Below are 16,746 nucleotides of genomic sequence, written 5' to 3'. Positions count from 1 at the left end.
ATATATATATATATATATAAGAAAATATACATATAGATGACGATAAAATAATGGGCCCATAACTAATTTTTTTTTTATATACAAATCTTTACATAATATAAAACTCACACTTAGAAAATTTGGCAAATAGCTTCTTATCTCGCAATCGTTGGAGCACAAATCTTAAATGTTCTTCATGCTCTTCTTCTATCTTAGAATAAACCAGGATATCATTAATAAACACCACTATGAATCGATCAAGACAATCCTGAAACACTCGGTTCATTAAGTCCATAAAGACTGCTGGGACATTGGTTAATCTAAAAGGCATCACCACAAACTCATAATGCCCATATCTGGTCCGAAAAGCAATCTTAGCAATATCTGGCTCTACGACCCTTACTTGGTGATAACCCGACCTCAAATCAATATTTGAAAACATGGCTGCTCCTTTCAGCTGATCAAACAAATCATCTATGCGAGGCAACGAGTATTTATTCTTCACTGTCACTTTATTTAACTCTCTGTAATCTATACACATCCGTAGAGATCTATCTTTCTTCTTCACAAACAAATTGGAGCAATCCTGGTCAATTGATGCTTCCACTTCACCAACCCGGAAAACCTTCAGATACTGTGACTGTCATCTCTGCATTCAGAAACATGGGAATTGATTTTATTTTTTCTGACAAATTCTAACATGCTATCAACAACTGTATCTTTAGGAGTTTCTGAACACTCCAACTATAATGTTAAGAGTTTTATTCTAACGATTGATTGTTCACCAAAGTCCTCAAGTGCTTAAAAACTTTCCGATTTTTGAACTTTACCAATCTAAACTAGAAGAACCTCACTTCAAGTGCTTTTGACTCCCTGGAGAAAAGAGTTCGCCTTTTACAGTCAATGTCATTATAGTTCTGTTGCTGAAAATGAAAGAAAGCTAGATTTCACATTGCTTTTACGCCTTTCCATCTCCATGTAAATTTTATATACTAGTGCACCTGACAACGTGAAAGCTCATGAACATGTTGGCCTTAATACATGGAGTCAACCGTTGCTTTGTATGATCACAACATCTGTTAGTCATTGGCAAGCAAAATACTAGTATTGATATATAAAGAACTTAAACTGACCCACAAATTGCGCCAGAAGGTGGAGATGAGATCCATTAAATGGCAATGAGAATACAGTCTACGTGGTTGTTGAATTACAATTCAATAACCACTACTCAAAGTAAAGTTTCTCTTCGAGATAGACAATGACGATAAGAAATGAGCATTTTCACTATCAAAATTATGTACACTAGCTGCAATCACTAGTCAGGTTGACCTTCTTTCACTTATTAATTACATCGATGAAACATAGGGCACATGTGCTAGCACTTGATTTGAGCTTGAGAAATTGCCTGTTGGAGTTTGTTTAATGCTTTCTGATAATTTAGGAAACCCATAAACCAGAAATCGAAATTACCACTGTCACAATCTCTATGTACTTTTGTGAGGACTTCTTCACGTCTTCACTTTGATTCACTATCTTTATCTTATTTACTGTTATCACCACCTGCAATTAATTGACAATATCGAGCAACGTTAGGAATCATAAAGAGAGACACATATTGCCATTTAAGAAGAAAAGACTGCTAACAAGTAACAAGATATAGTTTTGAGTTATATACCTTATAATGGACTCTAATATTCCCCATTTGGAAAGAGAATTTAATTGATCTTCACTGCAGAAGGCAACCTTGTGAGTGGAATAAATAGGAGACCTGCTATAGGACCAGCTGTTGTTGATAATAACACTGGCAAGTCTTTAACAATCTCTCTCCTTCTCCAACACTAAATATTCTTAAACACTTATTCATTCCTCACTTGAAGAATTCTTGCACCTGCTCAACTTTGCTTTCACGATTTCAGTGATCTTTGGTCCCAATCTCACTGCAAGAACACAAAAATGTCAGATCAATATCAATCATCACTTTGTACATGATTCATAGTCACATATAAATTAAACAAAATTAAGAAATAATTATACCATGCTCTCGAACTCAAGGGCAAATTGTTACTTTTTCCCAGCTTAAGCACCCTTTTATTGCAGAAGATGAACAAGTCTTGGCTTGCAGGTTCAGGTAATAATCTTCTCGGTGAGCTCTTAAAGGGTATGCAGTTGACGCGATTGAAATTCCCATACTTGTTCTGCAATTGTTTTCTTCATATTTGATGAATATAAAGCTGAATTATTACCTTCTTCGTAGCTTGAACCTTCTTTCTTAGTTTTTGTGTCTGCAACAACTGCTGTAGATTGCAAATGTTGTTGTTGGTGTCTGTGAGAGGCTGTTGAATCTGCAGGTTGAAGAATCCTTGTGTTATGGAAGTGTTTTAGGCATTATTGAGGTGCGCTAGTTAAACTAACTTTTTGTCCATGAGTCATCTCTGACTCCTCAAAGAGTAGGCATACACATTGACTAGATATCTATATATTTAAAGATTTCTTATTGCTTTAAGAAACATATTTTGAACCCACTGTTCTTAATTTTTTTCAAATTACTTTCCTAATTCTAATAGAAATACATGAATAATTACCATTAGCTTTTCATGGTTGGATAATGTATTAAGGGTTCTCTCAAAATTCTTATTTGAAGTGATGTATCATTTTAACATTATCATATCATACTATATAAAATAACATCACTTTAGGATATAAATTTCGGGATTTTAGAAATTCTCTTGAAACTGGTAATTATTATTTATTTAAAGTTATTTTGTAGCATCTAAGTGTTAATGTTATAAATTCATCACTTGATGGTGGTAAAAATAGTTTCCAATATTATAGTCCATGAACTAATAAATTCCATGACATTACTTATAAACTAGGAATAAAACCATGTTTGGTGTATAAAAATTTTGTTGTTATTTTGTGGAGATGAAATCTTTAGAAAATCAAAGGAGTTGGTAGGTCTTCTTAGGATATATAAAAAAAATGGTAATTAGTTGACACAGCTTTTGAATAATACAATCCCAATAGGCACCACGTAATGCCTCATCCGTTTCCCATATATGTTTGTTGATGTGTGATTCTAACTTTTTGAGCTGGCAATTTACTTTCTATGCTAGACTATTGTATAAGAAAAAGAAATGCGTTGGATCAACCAATTAATATAAGATAGATAATGACACTTCACTTTTACTAGGTAGAACGTCCCGACCAAAAAAAATCTATTGGACTGGGTCTAAATTCAGCCAAGCAAATCAAACGTCTTCTGATTCTATCTTTTTCCAAATACCAACTCAGCTTAAATTAAGAATATAATACAAGGCCGGCTTTGACACTTTGGACTGAGGACGCTAATATTTAGTGCCACCCCATTACCCTACCACGTGCTTCTAACTCTATGAGACCACAAATTTAAGTAATAGATTTGGGGTTCAATATTAACACGTATTCAACAAGTATTGGCTTATGTAGAGAAGCAGTTGAGAAATCCATTATATATATATAAAGGGAGTTAGCAGTTGACAATACCTAGAAACAAATCCTGCATATCTAATCCTAGTGAACAATTAATAGACTGAAATATTAATGCTGATTATTTCATGACAAACTACATATATTATCAAAAAAAAATCCTCCAATAATAATTTTAATAACACTTTTTTATTCATAACTTTAAAATACTATTTATAATCTAAATTTATATTTTATTTTCGATTCCAACATCATTATGATCTCACGTCACCATTATTCTCTTCCCAGTTATACTCAAAAAACTTTTCAAACCCTACCATTGACCCTGTCAATTGTCACAATCTGCGATAGGGTTTGCATTGCCACCTCAAACAACTTTAGATAATAATTTATTTCATCTTAAACCTTTAATGTAACATATATTTTTTTACATAACTATAATTATTATTATGTAAGATAATTCCTTAAGACGGGATCTAGAAAAATTACTTATTACAATGTGAAATTTATTCTTATTTATATTGGTCAAGTTGGGACCAAATTTGTTATGATTACACATGGAAGTTATCTTATACAGATTATTATTATAGAGAGGTTTTATATATATATATATATATTTTTAGTGGCTTGTGAATGAGGTAGATGATTGCAATTTATAAGTCTCTGTCCCCATGGTGGACTGGTTTAGAGAGGGTAATTAAAACAATGATATGATATAAAAATTTCAGTAAAAATTGTAAATACACAATTTTAATGTTATTGGAAGTGGAATTTGGGTGCTCCTATTCAATTTTTTATTAAAATTGTCTTCAACGTGTTTCTATAAATTGAAGTATTGTATCCATATTAGCTATGCACTCCATTTGATATGATATCATGACTAAGTGGTGATTTCACCACCTTTTTTTTTTTTCTGCCACAGCTCTATTGTTTCTGCAGAGAAAAGTAGGAATCGTGCTTTTTAAAGTCTAGCTTGTTCTAGTGTATTTTCACTCTTTCCAAATTCATATATAGTCGACATAAATAATGGTTGAACTGAAGACATATATTTGTTATAATACAAAAATGTACATTGATCGTAACCGTATTAACTTTCCTCACTTCAAAAATTTACATATTCTGATGAAGCAGAGGGAAGAAAAATTTCTAGTCAACTAATAATTGACTTGTAAAGCATCTACGCTCTGGGAAATTGCCTGAAGGTACTTGAAACCTTCTCATAGTTTAAGAAACCCATAAACCAGAAGTCAAATCGTCCACAGTGCATATTTCCATGTACTTCTGTGATGGCTTCTGCATATTTACACTTCGATTTACTCCTTTATTTTCTCAAGTGGGATCAAAACCTTGTAATGAACCTACAATTTCTCCATTCTTTGAATAGTTTTCAATGACTCTCACTGCAAACGCAACCTTTTTTGTGAGATAAAAGGAGGCCTCTATCGGGCCTGCTGTGGTTGCAAATAGCATTGAGAAGCCTTCAATAAATTCTCTCCTTCCCCACATTAAATAGCTGCTTGAAGATTTTCTCTACCCCACCTACTTGCAGAATTTTTGCACCACATCAACTTTCCCTTTACAGTTTCAGTAATCTTTGGCGCCAGTCTAACTGCAGTTTCATAGCAATTAAAACGTATTTGCTTTATGCATGATACTTGTAATTAAATTTAGCAACCATCAATGTATCATCACTTCCATGTTCTCTGACTCCGTGGGCAAATTTATCGCTTTCTTCCCTAGCTTATTCATTTTTTCGAGAACCGAATCCACTTTTCCTGCAATATCAAAACGGTTCTGTTACTAAAGCTCCTTCATCAGGATCCCTGATATTCATGAATCCGTATGCATATTTCAAAGAGAGACGAGAGAGATATATACTATTTTATTTGTTGGAGACCCGTTGGCCGAAGAATCACGAATATGGTATTGGGCCTGATTCAGTAAATATTTGATTGATGCGGATGAGTCGTAACCGAGTATGCAGCAACATTGAGTTAACAGGAATACCCATAACTTGTTCGTAAAGTGGGCTTTTCATCTTCTCCAAATGAATAGCTAGATTTTACGTACGTTCTTCTGTCTCTAACTTCTTTAACTTGTGTTATGTCTGCAAGAAATGTGTGGTGGTGATATTTAAAGGAGATTGAATGTTAAACATAGCAAGTAAATCTACTTTTTGGTTGCATGATCATGTTTGCCTCATGAATACGAGTAAAGGCATAAGCATATGCAAAGCAATGACTCTTAAAAGATTTGGTCTGCAAAAAAGGTGTATTTGTGATGCTTTAAAGAATAGATAATTTGTAGAAAGTGTCAATTTTTGGTTCGACATTTTTAAAAGATTAAAAGACAGTTGGATTTGAATATTATTGAAAATTTTATTCTTCCTCAGTAAGACATCGATCGTCCCATGTAATCAAACTTAAATCAGCACAAAAGATTGGCCCCGAAGATGATTGGCCAACTGACTTATCTTTAGAAATATATATTATTTGGATTTTGCAAAAGCATACCTTACAATATCAATTTACTTACGATTGGGTAATACAACACTTTTAATTTAGCATAATACAAAGTAAACCATATCATTGGCACATAATTAATTTATTAAATTTATATATATCAAGTTAGTTTGGTATGATATAGTACCATGAATTTTTTATATATTTTTTATTTGGAGTGACAATGGAGTTTTAAATAATCTTCAAAACCAAAGCCAAGGTTTTTAACCTCATTGATTGCTCATTCAATAAATAAACGAATAAGACTAAAGTTCAGCAGATTATTCAATCAGAAGATTGGATCAATGCAGGTGACTAGCTTCCTCAAATTTCAAAGAAAATGACAGAATTGTTGATTAAAATCGGTGAAATTATTCAAAAATTACATTGTTCAAAGTTTGGTGGTTAGAATGATATTAGAGGGAAGTTTAGCGCCATTTTCAACATAATTTGTTGCTTTTGTTTATAACCTACGAAAATTGTTAGCATTTGCAAATGAAGTCGAGGAATTAATAAGTATGTTTGATTAATTAATTAGTTGGTAAGCTTTAATTCATGCAACCCTTCCAAGCAGGAAAGCTAAGCAACATGCATTGCTTCTTTTTTCTATACCAACTCTTCTGATATGCTTGGGCATTGTAACTTTCCGATCTGGCAGTTTAGCTTTGTGATGCACTCCCTTTTTTCTTTCTTAGATAAGAAGAGAAAGAAAAAGAGAAACAGACGTCTCAATCAGTAGCTTCCTGCTTACATAATAAAGTTAATAACGTATCCGTTAATGATGTTGGATAATATGCATGTCCTCTTTCGGTATTTAGTCATATGATTAAATCTTCAAACAGAAGCACTTTTCTAGCATTCTCACGAATGACATTGTAAGCATTAAGCGAATAAAATTTCTAGAATCTGTCATCGATTTTGATGTACATTATTCTTTCTTCTACTTTATGTGAATTAATGACAAACTAGCTAGACACTCTATTTTCAATTAATGTAAATTGTAAAAAAAATTCACATCAACGATAAAGATATAAACACAACGATCTTTAGTAGTATGGCGGTTCCTTTGGATTCTTGGGTGTATTACTCAAGATCGTTCTGAGTTTGAATCCTTATGACTACTAATGGGTAGCCATCAAGACTTACCTAGCTATTAACTTTCTAACTTGAGAGATTAGTTAAGGTGCATACAAGCTAATTCGGACATTTCTGGATACCCAAAAAAAAAAAAAAAAAAAAAAAAGAAAAAAAAGATATAAACATCATCCATGCATGAGAATGTAATAAAAAATGTGAGTGGTGACTCCTTGGTTTTCGGAATTGTACAAAGTATCCTACTCACACACAATTGATAGAGTTTTATATATGCAATAATATAATTCACGCAGTAAGGTGTGTCCTTAATTTTATTACATATTGCGGGCTACAAGCGAAGTAATGTTTGATTATTAACTGTAGGATCACAAAGTGCGACAAGAGAAGAGAAACCATCTTTGTATGGTTTGAATTCGATTCTCTATTTTATATAATTTTTTCAATCAGGGTTTGGAATGAAGTTTAGAAGCTTTCTGTTATAAATTTTGGCCACTTTTCTGAAGTATCCCAACTAGCTTTTGCTGAAAATTAATTTTTAATTTTACCTGTTGAAAATTTCCCTGGATAAGTGTATTTTTTTTTTTTTCTTTTCCACACTAACTATGAAACACTAGGATCTCCAATTATAGTCCCTCTGCTATTTTGGTGCATATTTGCTTCTTTGCTCTGGACTTATGATATATTGGTACACACATACTTATTGAGCCGGATCAGTTTCTGTATTTCTCTCAAACGTTTTATGTTTATATTGCAGGTATTGCAGATACAGGAATGGTGTCGATTGGATGTGGTCTTTCTTCTTTACAGTCCTTGGATGTATCATACTGTAGAAAGCTGACTGACAAGGGGTTGTCAGCTGTTGCTGAAGGCTGTCATGACCTGCGGAGCCTGCATCTTGCTGGCTGCAGATTTGTAACTGATGGGTTATTACAAGCTATTTCAAAAAACTGTTGCAATTTAGAAGAGTTGGTCCTTCAAGGATGCACTAACATAAGTGACGTTGGTATCACAGATCTTGTAAATGGATGTCGAAATATAACTTTCTTAGATATTAACAAATGCAGCAACATTGGAGACACTGGGATTTTTAGTGTTTCCAAGGCCTGTTCAGCTTCTCTCAAGACACTGAAGTTGTTGGATTGTTATAAAGTTGGAGATGATTCTTTATTTTCTTTGGCCGAATTTTGCAAAAATCTTGAAACTCTAGTTATTGGTGGTTGCCGGGACATCTCTGATGAGTCTTTAAAGTCACTGGCAGCTGCTTGTAAGAGTAGTTTAAAGAAATTGCGGATGGATTGGTGTTTAAATATTTCCGACTCTTCAATGAGCTGCATCCTCACACAATGCAGAAACCTAGAGGCTCTTGATATTGGGTGCTGTGAGCAAGTGACTGATGCTGCCTTTGAGGGTTTGGGAGAAATTGAATTGAGTTTAAAATTTTTGATGGTTAACTGTCCAAAGGTTACTGTGGCAGGGATAGGCATGCTTTTGGACAGATGCACCTCTCTGGAATACCTTGATGTGAGGTCCTGCCCACATGTGACAAAGGTGGGTTGCGAGGAGGCTGGATTGCAGTTTCCTCAATGTTGTAAAGTGAATTTTTTGGGAAGTTTGAATGAGATGGATGTGTTTTGACATCTGTCAAAAGTTTTCGAGAAATTATCCCCTGGGCTTACTTTGGGACAACATATGAGGTGTTGAACATCGTCAGTCTCTTGCTCCTTTTGTACATGTTATGCTTCAATCTTGGTTGTGTAGTAGTAGGGTGATTTTATATGTTTATCTCTCAAAATGCATATGTATATTATGCAAGTATGTTGGATTTTCTATTTGTTTCCTCTTTAGAAGTGGAATGTTGTAATTTGTTCACTTGTTTCCATAAATTTGGTATTTGGCATCATAATAAGATTCTGTTTATGATTCTTTATCATTTCTTGGTTTTTATGTTTTGCATAGAAAGTTATTTGCCTCAACAGAGTTCAATTATGGAGTTTTATGTCGTTTGAGAGTAAACTCTTTGGAGGAGCTGATCTAGAACTTCATAAACAAAATGGCTTACTTTTACCATTATTGAGTACTTGAGTCTAATCAAATTGGTTAATATATATCTTTTGAGTTTCTTAATTGTCATCCTCTGGTGTTTCCATGATTAAAAGTTTGTGGCCATGATGAGAAGTCCGGGTCCAGATGTTGGAGTTTGTTAGGTACACACTGCAGATGACTTCTCTGTCGACCATGTGAAGGTATGTAAAGTATTCCAGCTAGCACTGATGCCGATATTAGACACGACACGACCCAAAGTTCAATGATTTGCTGGACAGGTTCATCTGTTCAATTAGTGAATCTTTTCAATTTTCTACCGAACATATTCTCTTCGAACTACCTCCTTTTTTGGGGGAGTCTATAAGTTGTTTGGATTTTCAGATGATATTTAGTGATATTAAAGAATATAACAGAGTTGTGCCAGCACAAATTGCTGAAGAAATTATTCTGTGCTGGTTTTGATAAGCTACAATTTTGTCCCTTGCTAGAATACTGGAAAACCAAAACGTTCCTATGCGTTTTTAACCTAGCTGCCTACTGGTTCTATTAAAAATTAATTTGATGTCTAGTTGCTTAGATGCCAACTGCACTGGAATTGATAGCGTTGAGAATGCTGTACAATTTGGGTTGGATTTCCTTCACTCAATTTTCCAGATGGACTTCACGATAAGGAACACGTGTGAGCATTTCGAGTATAACTCATAGGACGTGTTGGGAACAATTGTATATATTATTAGTTGGTGCTTGTGAGTGATGATGTCAAAAGGGGGCAGGAATTAAATCAGTACAGTGCCGGCTTATGAACAAGTTAAAGCAACTGCAGTGCCAGAGCCCCCAAGTAATTTGAAAATCCTGGTCCAATTGATGCTTCGACTTCACCAACCGCGGAAAGCCTTCAGATACTGTGACTGTCATCTCTGCATTCAGAAACATGGGAATTGAGTTTATTTTTTTCTGACAAATTCTAACATGCTATCAACAACTGTATACTTTAGGAGGTTTCTGAACAACTCCAACTATATATGTTAAGAGTTTTATTCTAACGATTGATTGTTCACCAAAGTCCTCAAGTGCTTAAAAACTTTCCGATTTTTGAACTTTACCAATCTAAACTAGAAGTTCCTCACTTGAAGTGCTCTGACTCCCTGGAGAAAAAGAGTTCGCCTTTTACAGTCAATGTCATATGTAGTTCTGATTGCTGAAAATGAAAGGAAAGCTAGAATTTTCACATTGCTTTTACGCCTTTCCATCTCCATGTAAATTTTATATACGTAGTGACAACTGACAACGTGAAAGTTCATGAACATGTTGGCCTTAGTACATCGAGGGCAACCGTTGCTTTTGTATGATCACAACATCTGTTAGTCATTGGCAAGCAAAATACTAGTAATTGATACATAAAGAACTTAAACTGACCCACAAATTGCGCCAGAAGGTGGAGATGAGATCCATTAAATGGCAATGAGAGATACAGTCTAACGTGGTTGTTGAATTACAATTCAATAACCACTACTACAAAGTAAAGTTTCTCTTCGAGATAGACAATGACGATAAAGAAATGAGCATTTTCACTATCAAAATTATGTACACTATCTGCAATCAACTGGTCAGGTTGACCTTCTTTCGCTTATTAATTACATTCGATGAAACATAGGGCACAAGATGTGCTAGCACTTGATTTGAGCTTGAGAAATTGCCTGTTGGAGTTGTTTTAATGCTTTCTGATAATTTAGGAAACCCATAAACCAGAAATCGAAATTATCCACTGTCACTATCTCTATGTACTTTTGTGATGTCTTCTTCACGTTTTCACTTTGATTCACTATCTTTATCTTATTTACTGGTATCACCACCTGCAATTAATTGACAATATCGAGCAACGTTAGGAATCATAAAGAGAGACACATATTGCCATTTAAGAAGAAAGAGACTGCTAACAAGTAACAAGATGAATAGTTTTGAGTTATATACCTTATAATGGACTCTAATTAATTCCCCATTTGGAGAAGAGAATTTAATTGATCTTTCACTGCAGAAGGCAACCTTGTGAGTGGAGATAAATAGGAGACCTGCTATAGGACCAGCTGTTGTTGATAAATAACACTGGCAAGTCTTTAACAATCTCTCTCCTTCTCCAACACTAAATAATTTCTTAAACACTTTATTCATTCCTCCTACTTGAAGAATTCTTGCACCTAAGCTCAACTTTGCTTTCACAATTTCAGTGATCTTTGGTCCCAATCTCACTGCAAAAACACTAAAATGTCAGATCAATATCAATCATCAACTTTGTACATGATTCATAGTCACATATAAATTAAACAAAATTAAGAAATAATTAATTACCATGCTCTCGAACTCCAAGGGCAAATTTGTTAGCTTTTTTCCCAAGCTTAAGCACCCTTTTATTTGCAGAAGATGGAACAAGGTCTTGGCTTGCAGGTTCAGGTAATAATCTTCTCGGTGAGCTCTTAAAAGGGTATGCAGTTGACGCGATTGAAATTCCCATAACTTGTTCTGCAAGTGTTTTCTTCATATTTGATGAGTATAAAGCTGAATTAATTAGCTTCTTCGTAGCTTGAACCTTCTTTCTTTAGGTTTTGTGTCTGCAACAACTGCTGTAGATTGCAGAATGTTGTTGTTGGGTGTCTGTGAGAGGCTGTTGAATCTGCAGGTTGAAGAATCCTTGTGTTATGGAAGTGTATTTAAAGGCATTATTGAGGTGCGCTAGTTAAACTAACTTTTTTGTCCATGAGTCATCTCTGACTCCTCAAAGAGTAAAGGCATACACATTGACTAGATATCTATATATTTTAAAGATTTCTTATTGCTTTAAGAATACATATTTTGAACCCACTGTTCTTAATTTTTTTCAAATTACATTTCCTAATTCTAATAGAAATACATGAATAATTACCATTAGCTTTTTCATGGTTGGATAATGTATTAAAAGGGGTTTCTCTCAAAATTCTTATTTGAAGTGATGTATCATTTTATTTTACATTATCATATCAATACTATATAAAATAACATATCACTTTAGGATATAAATTTCGGGATTTTAGAAATTCTCTTGAAACGTGTAATTATTATTTATTTATAAGTTATTTTGTAGCATCTAAGTGTTAATGTTATAAATTCATCACTTGATGGTGGTAAAAATAGTTTCCAATATTATAGTCCATGAACTAATAAATTCCATGACAATTTACTTATAAACTAAGGAATAAAAACCATGTTTGGTGTATAAAAATTTTGTTGTTATTTTGTGGAGATGAAATCTTTAGAAAATCAAAGGAGTTGGTAGGTCTTCTTAGGATATATAAAAAAAATGGTAATTAGTTGACACAGCTTTTGAATAATACAATCCCAATAGGCACCACGTAATGCCTCATCCGTTTCCCATATATGGTTTGTTGATGTGTGATTCTAACTTTTTGAGCTGGCAATTTAACTTTCTGATGCTAGACTATTGTATAAGAAAAAGAGAATGCGTTGGATCAACCAATTAATATAAGATAAGATAATGACACTTCACTTTTACTAGGTAGAACGTCCCGACCAAAAGAAAAATCTATTTGGACTTGGTCTAAATTCAGCCAAGCAAATCAAACGTCTTCTGATTCTATCTTTTTCCAAATACCAACTCAGCTTAAATTAAGAATATAATACAAGGCCGGCTTTGACACTTTGGTGACTGAGGACGCTAATATTTAGTGCCACCCCATTACCCTACCACGTGCTTCTAACTTCTATGAGACCACAAATTTTAAGTATAAGATTTGGGGTTCAAATTATTAACACGTATTCAACAAGTATTGGCTTATGTAGAGAAAGCAGTTGAGAAAATCCATTATATATATATAAAGGGAGTTAGCAGTTGACAATACCTAGAAACAAATCCTGCATATCTAATCCTAGTGAACAATTAATGAGACTGAAAATAATTAATGCTGATTATTTCATGACAAACTACATATGTATTATCAAAAAAAATCCATCCAAATAATAATTTAATAACACTTTTTTATTCATAAACTTTTAAAATACTATTTTATAATCTAAATTTATATTTTATTTTCGATTCCAACATCATTATGATCTCACGTCACCATTATTCTCTTCCCTAGTTATAACTCATAAAAACTTTTCAAACCCTACCCATTGACCCTGTCAATTGTCGACAATCTAGCGATAGGGTTTGCATTGCCACCTCAAACAACTTTAGATAAATAATTTATTTCATCTTAAACCTTTAATGTAACATATATTTTTTTACAATAAACATATAATTATTATTATGTAAAGATAAGTTCCTTAAGACGGGATCTAGAAAAATTATAACTTATTACAATGTGAAATTTATTCTTATTTATAATTGGTCCAAGTTGGGACCAAAATTTGTTATGATTACACATGGAAGTTAATCTTATACAGATTATTATTATAGAGAGGTTTTATATATATATATATATATATATTTTAGTGGCTTAGTGAATGAGGTAGATGATTGCATTTATATTGTCTCTGTACCCAATGGTGGACTGGTTTAGAGGAGGGTAATTTTAAACAATGATATGATATAAAAATTTCAGTAAAAATTGTAAATACTAAAATTTTAATGTTATTGGAAGATGGAATTTGGTGCTCCTATTCAATTTTTTTATTTAAAATTGTCTTCAACGTGTTTCTATAAATTGAAGTATTGTATCCAATATTAGCTATGCACTCCATTTGATATGAGATTCATGACTAAGTGGTGATTTCACACCTTTTTTTTTTTTCTGCCACAGCTCTATTGTTTCTGCAGAGAAAAGTAGGAATCGTGCTTTTTAAAGTCTAGCTTGTTCTAGTGTATTTTCACTCTTTCCAAATTCATAATATAGTCGACATAAATAATGGTTGAACTGAAGAGCATATATATTGTTATAATTAACAAAAAATGTACATTGATCGTAACCGTATTAACTTTCCTCACTTCAAAAATTTACATATTCTGATGAAGCAGAGGGAAGAAAAATTTCTAAGTCAACTAATAATTGACTTGTAAAGCATCTACGCTCTGGGAAATTGCCTGCTGAAGGTACTTGAAAGCCTTCTCATAGTTTAAGAAACCCATAAACCAGAAGTCAAAATCGTCCACAGTGCATATTTCCATGTACTTCTGTGATGGCTTCTGCATATTTACACTTTGATTTACTCTCTTTATTTTCTCAAGTGGGATCAAAACCTTGTAATGAACTCTAACAATTTCTCCATTCTTTGAATAGAATTTCAATGATCTCTCACTGCAAAACGCAACCTTGTTTGTGGAGATAAAGAGGAGGCCTGCTATCGGGCCTGCTGTGGTTGACAAATAGCATTGAGAAGCCTTCAATAAATTCTCTCCTTCCCCAACATTAAATAGCTGCTTGAAGATTTTCTCTACCCCACCTACTTGCAGAATTTTTGCACCCAAACTCAACTTTCCCTTTACAGTTTCAGTAATCTTTGGCGCCAGTCTAACTGCAGTTTCATAGCAATTAAAACGTATTTAGCTTTATGCATGATACTTGTAATTAAATTTAGCAACCATCAATGTATCGATCACTTACCATGTTCTCTGACTCCGTGTGCAAATTTATCAGCTTTCTTCCCTAGCTTATTCATTTTTTCGAGAACCGAATCCACTTTTCCTGCAATATCAAAACGGTTCTGTTACTAAAGCTCCTTCATCAGGATCCCTGATATTCATGAATCCGTATATGCATATTTCAAAGAGAGACGAGAGAGATATGTTACTATTTTTATTTGTTGGAGACCCGTTGGCCGAAGAATCACGAATATGGTATTGGGCAGCTGATTCAGGTAAATATTTGATTGATGCGGATGAGGTCGTAACCGAGTATGCAGCAACAATTGAGTTAACAGGAATACCCATAACTTGTTCGTAAAGTGGGCTTTTCATCTTCTCCAAATGAATAGCTAGATTTTACGTACGTTCTTCTGTCTCTAACTTCTTTAACTTGTGTTATGTCTGCAAGAAATGGTGTGGTGGTGATATTTAAAGGAGATTGAATGTTAAACATAGCAAGTAAATCTACTTTTTGGTTGCATGAGTCATGTTTGCCACATGAATACGAGTAAAGGCATAAGCATATGCAAAAGCAATGACTCTTAAAAGATTTGGTCTGCAGAAAATAGGTGTATTTGAGATAGCTTTAAGGAAATAGATAATATTGTAGAAAGGTCCAATTTTTGGTTCGACATTTTTAAAAGATTAAAAGACAGTTGGATTTGAATATTATTGAAAATTTTATTCTTCCTCAGTAAGACATCGATCGTCCCATGTAATCAAACTTAAATCAGCACAAAAGATTGGCCCTGAAGATGAGTTGGCCAACTGACTTTTCTTTAGAATATATATATATTATTTGGATTTTGCAAAAGCATACCTTACAATAATCAATTTACTTACGATTGGGTAATACAACACTTATTAATTTAGCATAATACAAAGTAAACCATATCATTGGCACATCATTAATTTATTAAATTTATATATATCAAAGTTAGTTTGGTATGATATAGTACCATTGAATTTTTTATATATTTTTTATTTGGAGTGATCAATGGAGTTTTAAATAATTCTTCAAAACCAAAGCCAAGGTTTTTAACCTCATTGATAGATGCTCATTCAATAAATTAAAACGAATAAGACTAAAGTTCAGCAGATTATTCAATCAGAAGATTGGATCAATGCAGGTGACTAGCTTCCTCAAATTTCAAAAGAAAATGACAGAATTGTTTGATTAAAATCGGTGAAATTATTCAAAAATTACATTGTTCAAAGTTTGGTGGTTAGAATAGATATTAGAGGGAAGTTTAAAGCGCCATTTTCAACATAATTTGTTGCTTTTGTTTATAACCTACGAAAATTGTTAGCATTTGCAAATGAAGTCGAGGAAATTAATAAAGTATGTTTGATTAATTAATTAGTTGGTAAGCTTTAATTCATGCAACCCTTCCAAGCAGGAAAGCTAAGCAACATGCATTGCTTCTTTTTTCTTATACCAACTCTCTCTGATGATGCTTGGGCATTGTAACTTTCCGATCTGGCATTTTAGCTTTGTGATGCAACTCCCTTTTTTCTTTCTTAGATAAGAAAGAGAAAGAAAAAGAGAAACAGACGTCTTCAATCAAGTAGCTTACTGCTTACATAATAAAGTTAATATACGTATCACTGTTAATGATGTTGGATAATATGCATGTCCTCTTTCGGTGATTTAGTCATATGATTAAATCTTCAAACAGAAGGGCACTTTTCTAGCATTCTCACGAATGACATTGTAAGCAATTAAGCGAATAAAATTTCTAGAATCTGTCATCGATTTTGGATGTACATTATTCTTTCTTCTACTTTATTGTGAATTAATGAACAAACTAGCTAGACACTCTATTTTCAATTAATGATAAATTGTAAAAAAAATTCACAGTAAAGATATAAACATCAACGATCTTTAGGTAGTATGACAGTTCACTTTGGACTCTTGGGTGTATTACTCAAGATCCGTTTTGAGTTTGAATCCTAACGACTATTAATAAGGGGTAGCCATCAAGGACTTACCTAGCTGTTAACTTCCTAACTTCGGGGGATTAGTTGAGGTGCATACAAGTTGACTCG

General features: G+C 33.4%; 3 protein-coding genes and 2 pseudogenes across 3 annotated transcripts; 1 reads left to right on the top strand and 4 right to left on the bottom strand.

Annotated features, from left to right (window-relative positions):
• Positions 1 to 1,354: 1,354 nt before the first annotated feature.
• LOC116133312 lies at positions 1,355 to 2,440 on the bottom strand (annotated as a pseudogene).
• Positions 2,441 to 4,598: 2,158 nt separating this feature from the next.
• LOC116133311 lies at positions 4,599 to 5,455 on the bottom strand (annotated as a pseudogene).
• A 2,174-nt stretch (positions 5,456 to 7,629) lies between these two features.
• On the top strand, positions 7,630 to 8,967 carry LOC116133281 (F-box/LRR-repeat protein 4-like). Its single transcript, XM_031418990.1, has one exon. The coding sequence runs from the start codon at positions 7,812 to 7,814 to the stop codon at positions 8,673 to 8,675; it is 864 nt and encodes a 287-aa protein (XP_031274850.1). The 5' UTR covers positions 7,630 to 7,811; the 3' UTR covers positions 8,676 to 8,967.
• Positions 8,968 to 10,495: 1,528 nt separating this feature from the next.
• LOC116133282 (GEM-like protein 4) lies at positions 10,496 to 11,660 on the bottom strand. Its single transcript, XM_031418991.1, has 3 exons — positions 11,430 to 11,660; positions 11,055 to 11,329; positions 10,496 to 10,936 (listed from the first exon to the last, which is right to left on the bottom strand). The coding sequence occupies exons 1-3, from the start codon at positions 11,617 to 11,619 to the stop codon at positions 10,751 to 10,753; spliced, it is 651 nt and encodes a 216-aa protein (XP_031274851.1). The 5' UTR covers positions 11,620 to 11,660; the 3' UTR covers positions 10,496 to 10,750.
• A 2,342-nt stretch (positions 11,661 to 14,002) lies between these two features.
• Positions 14,003 to 15,080, bottom strand: LOC116133338 (GEM-like protein 4). Its single transcript, XM_031419051.1, has 3 exons — positions 14,865 to 15,080; positions 14,678 to 14,758; positions 14,003 to 14,588 (listed from the first exon to the last, which is right to left on the bottom strand). Exons 1-3 carry the CDS (start codon positions 15,028 to 15,030, stop codon positions 14,116 to 14,118), a joined length of 720 nt encoding a protein of 239 aa, XP_031274911.1. The 5' UTR covers positions 15,031 to 15,080; the 3' UTR covers positions 14,003 to 14,115.
• Between the last annotated feature and the right edge of the window lie 1,666 nt (positions 15,081 to 16,746).

The sequence above is a fragment of the Pistacia vera genome, unplaced genomic scaffold (assembly GCF_008641045.1).
Source record: "Pistacia vera cultivar Batoury unplaced genomic scaffold, PisVer_v2 Contig268, whole genome shotgun sequence".
NCBI lineage: Eukaryota > Viridiplantae > Streptophyta > Magnoliopsida > Sapindales > Anacardiaceae > Pistacia > Pistacia vera.
The sequence above is the reverse complement of the archived record's forward strand: the minus strand, read 5'-3'. Positions and strand labels throughout refer to the sequence as shown.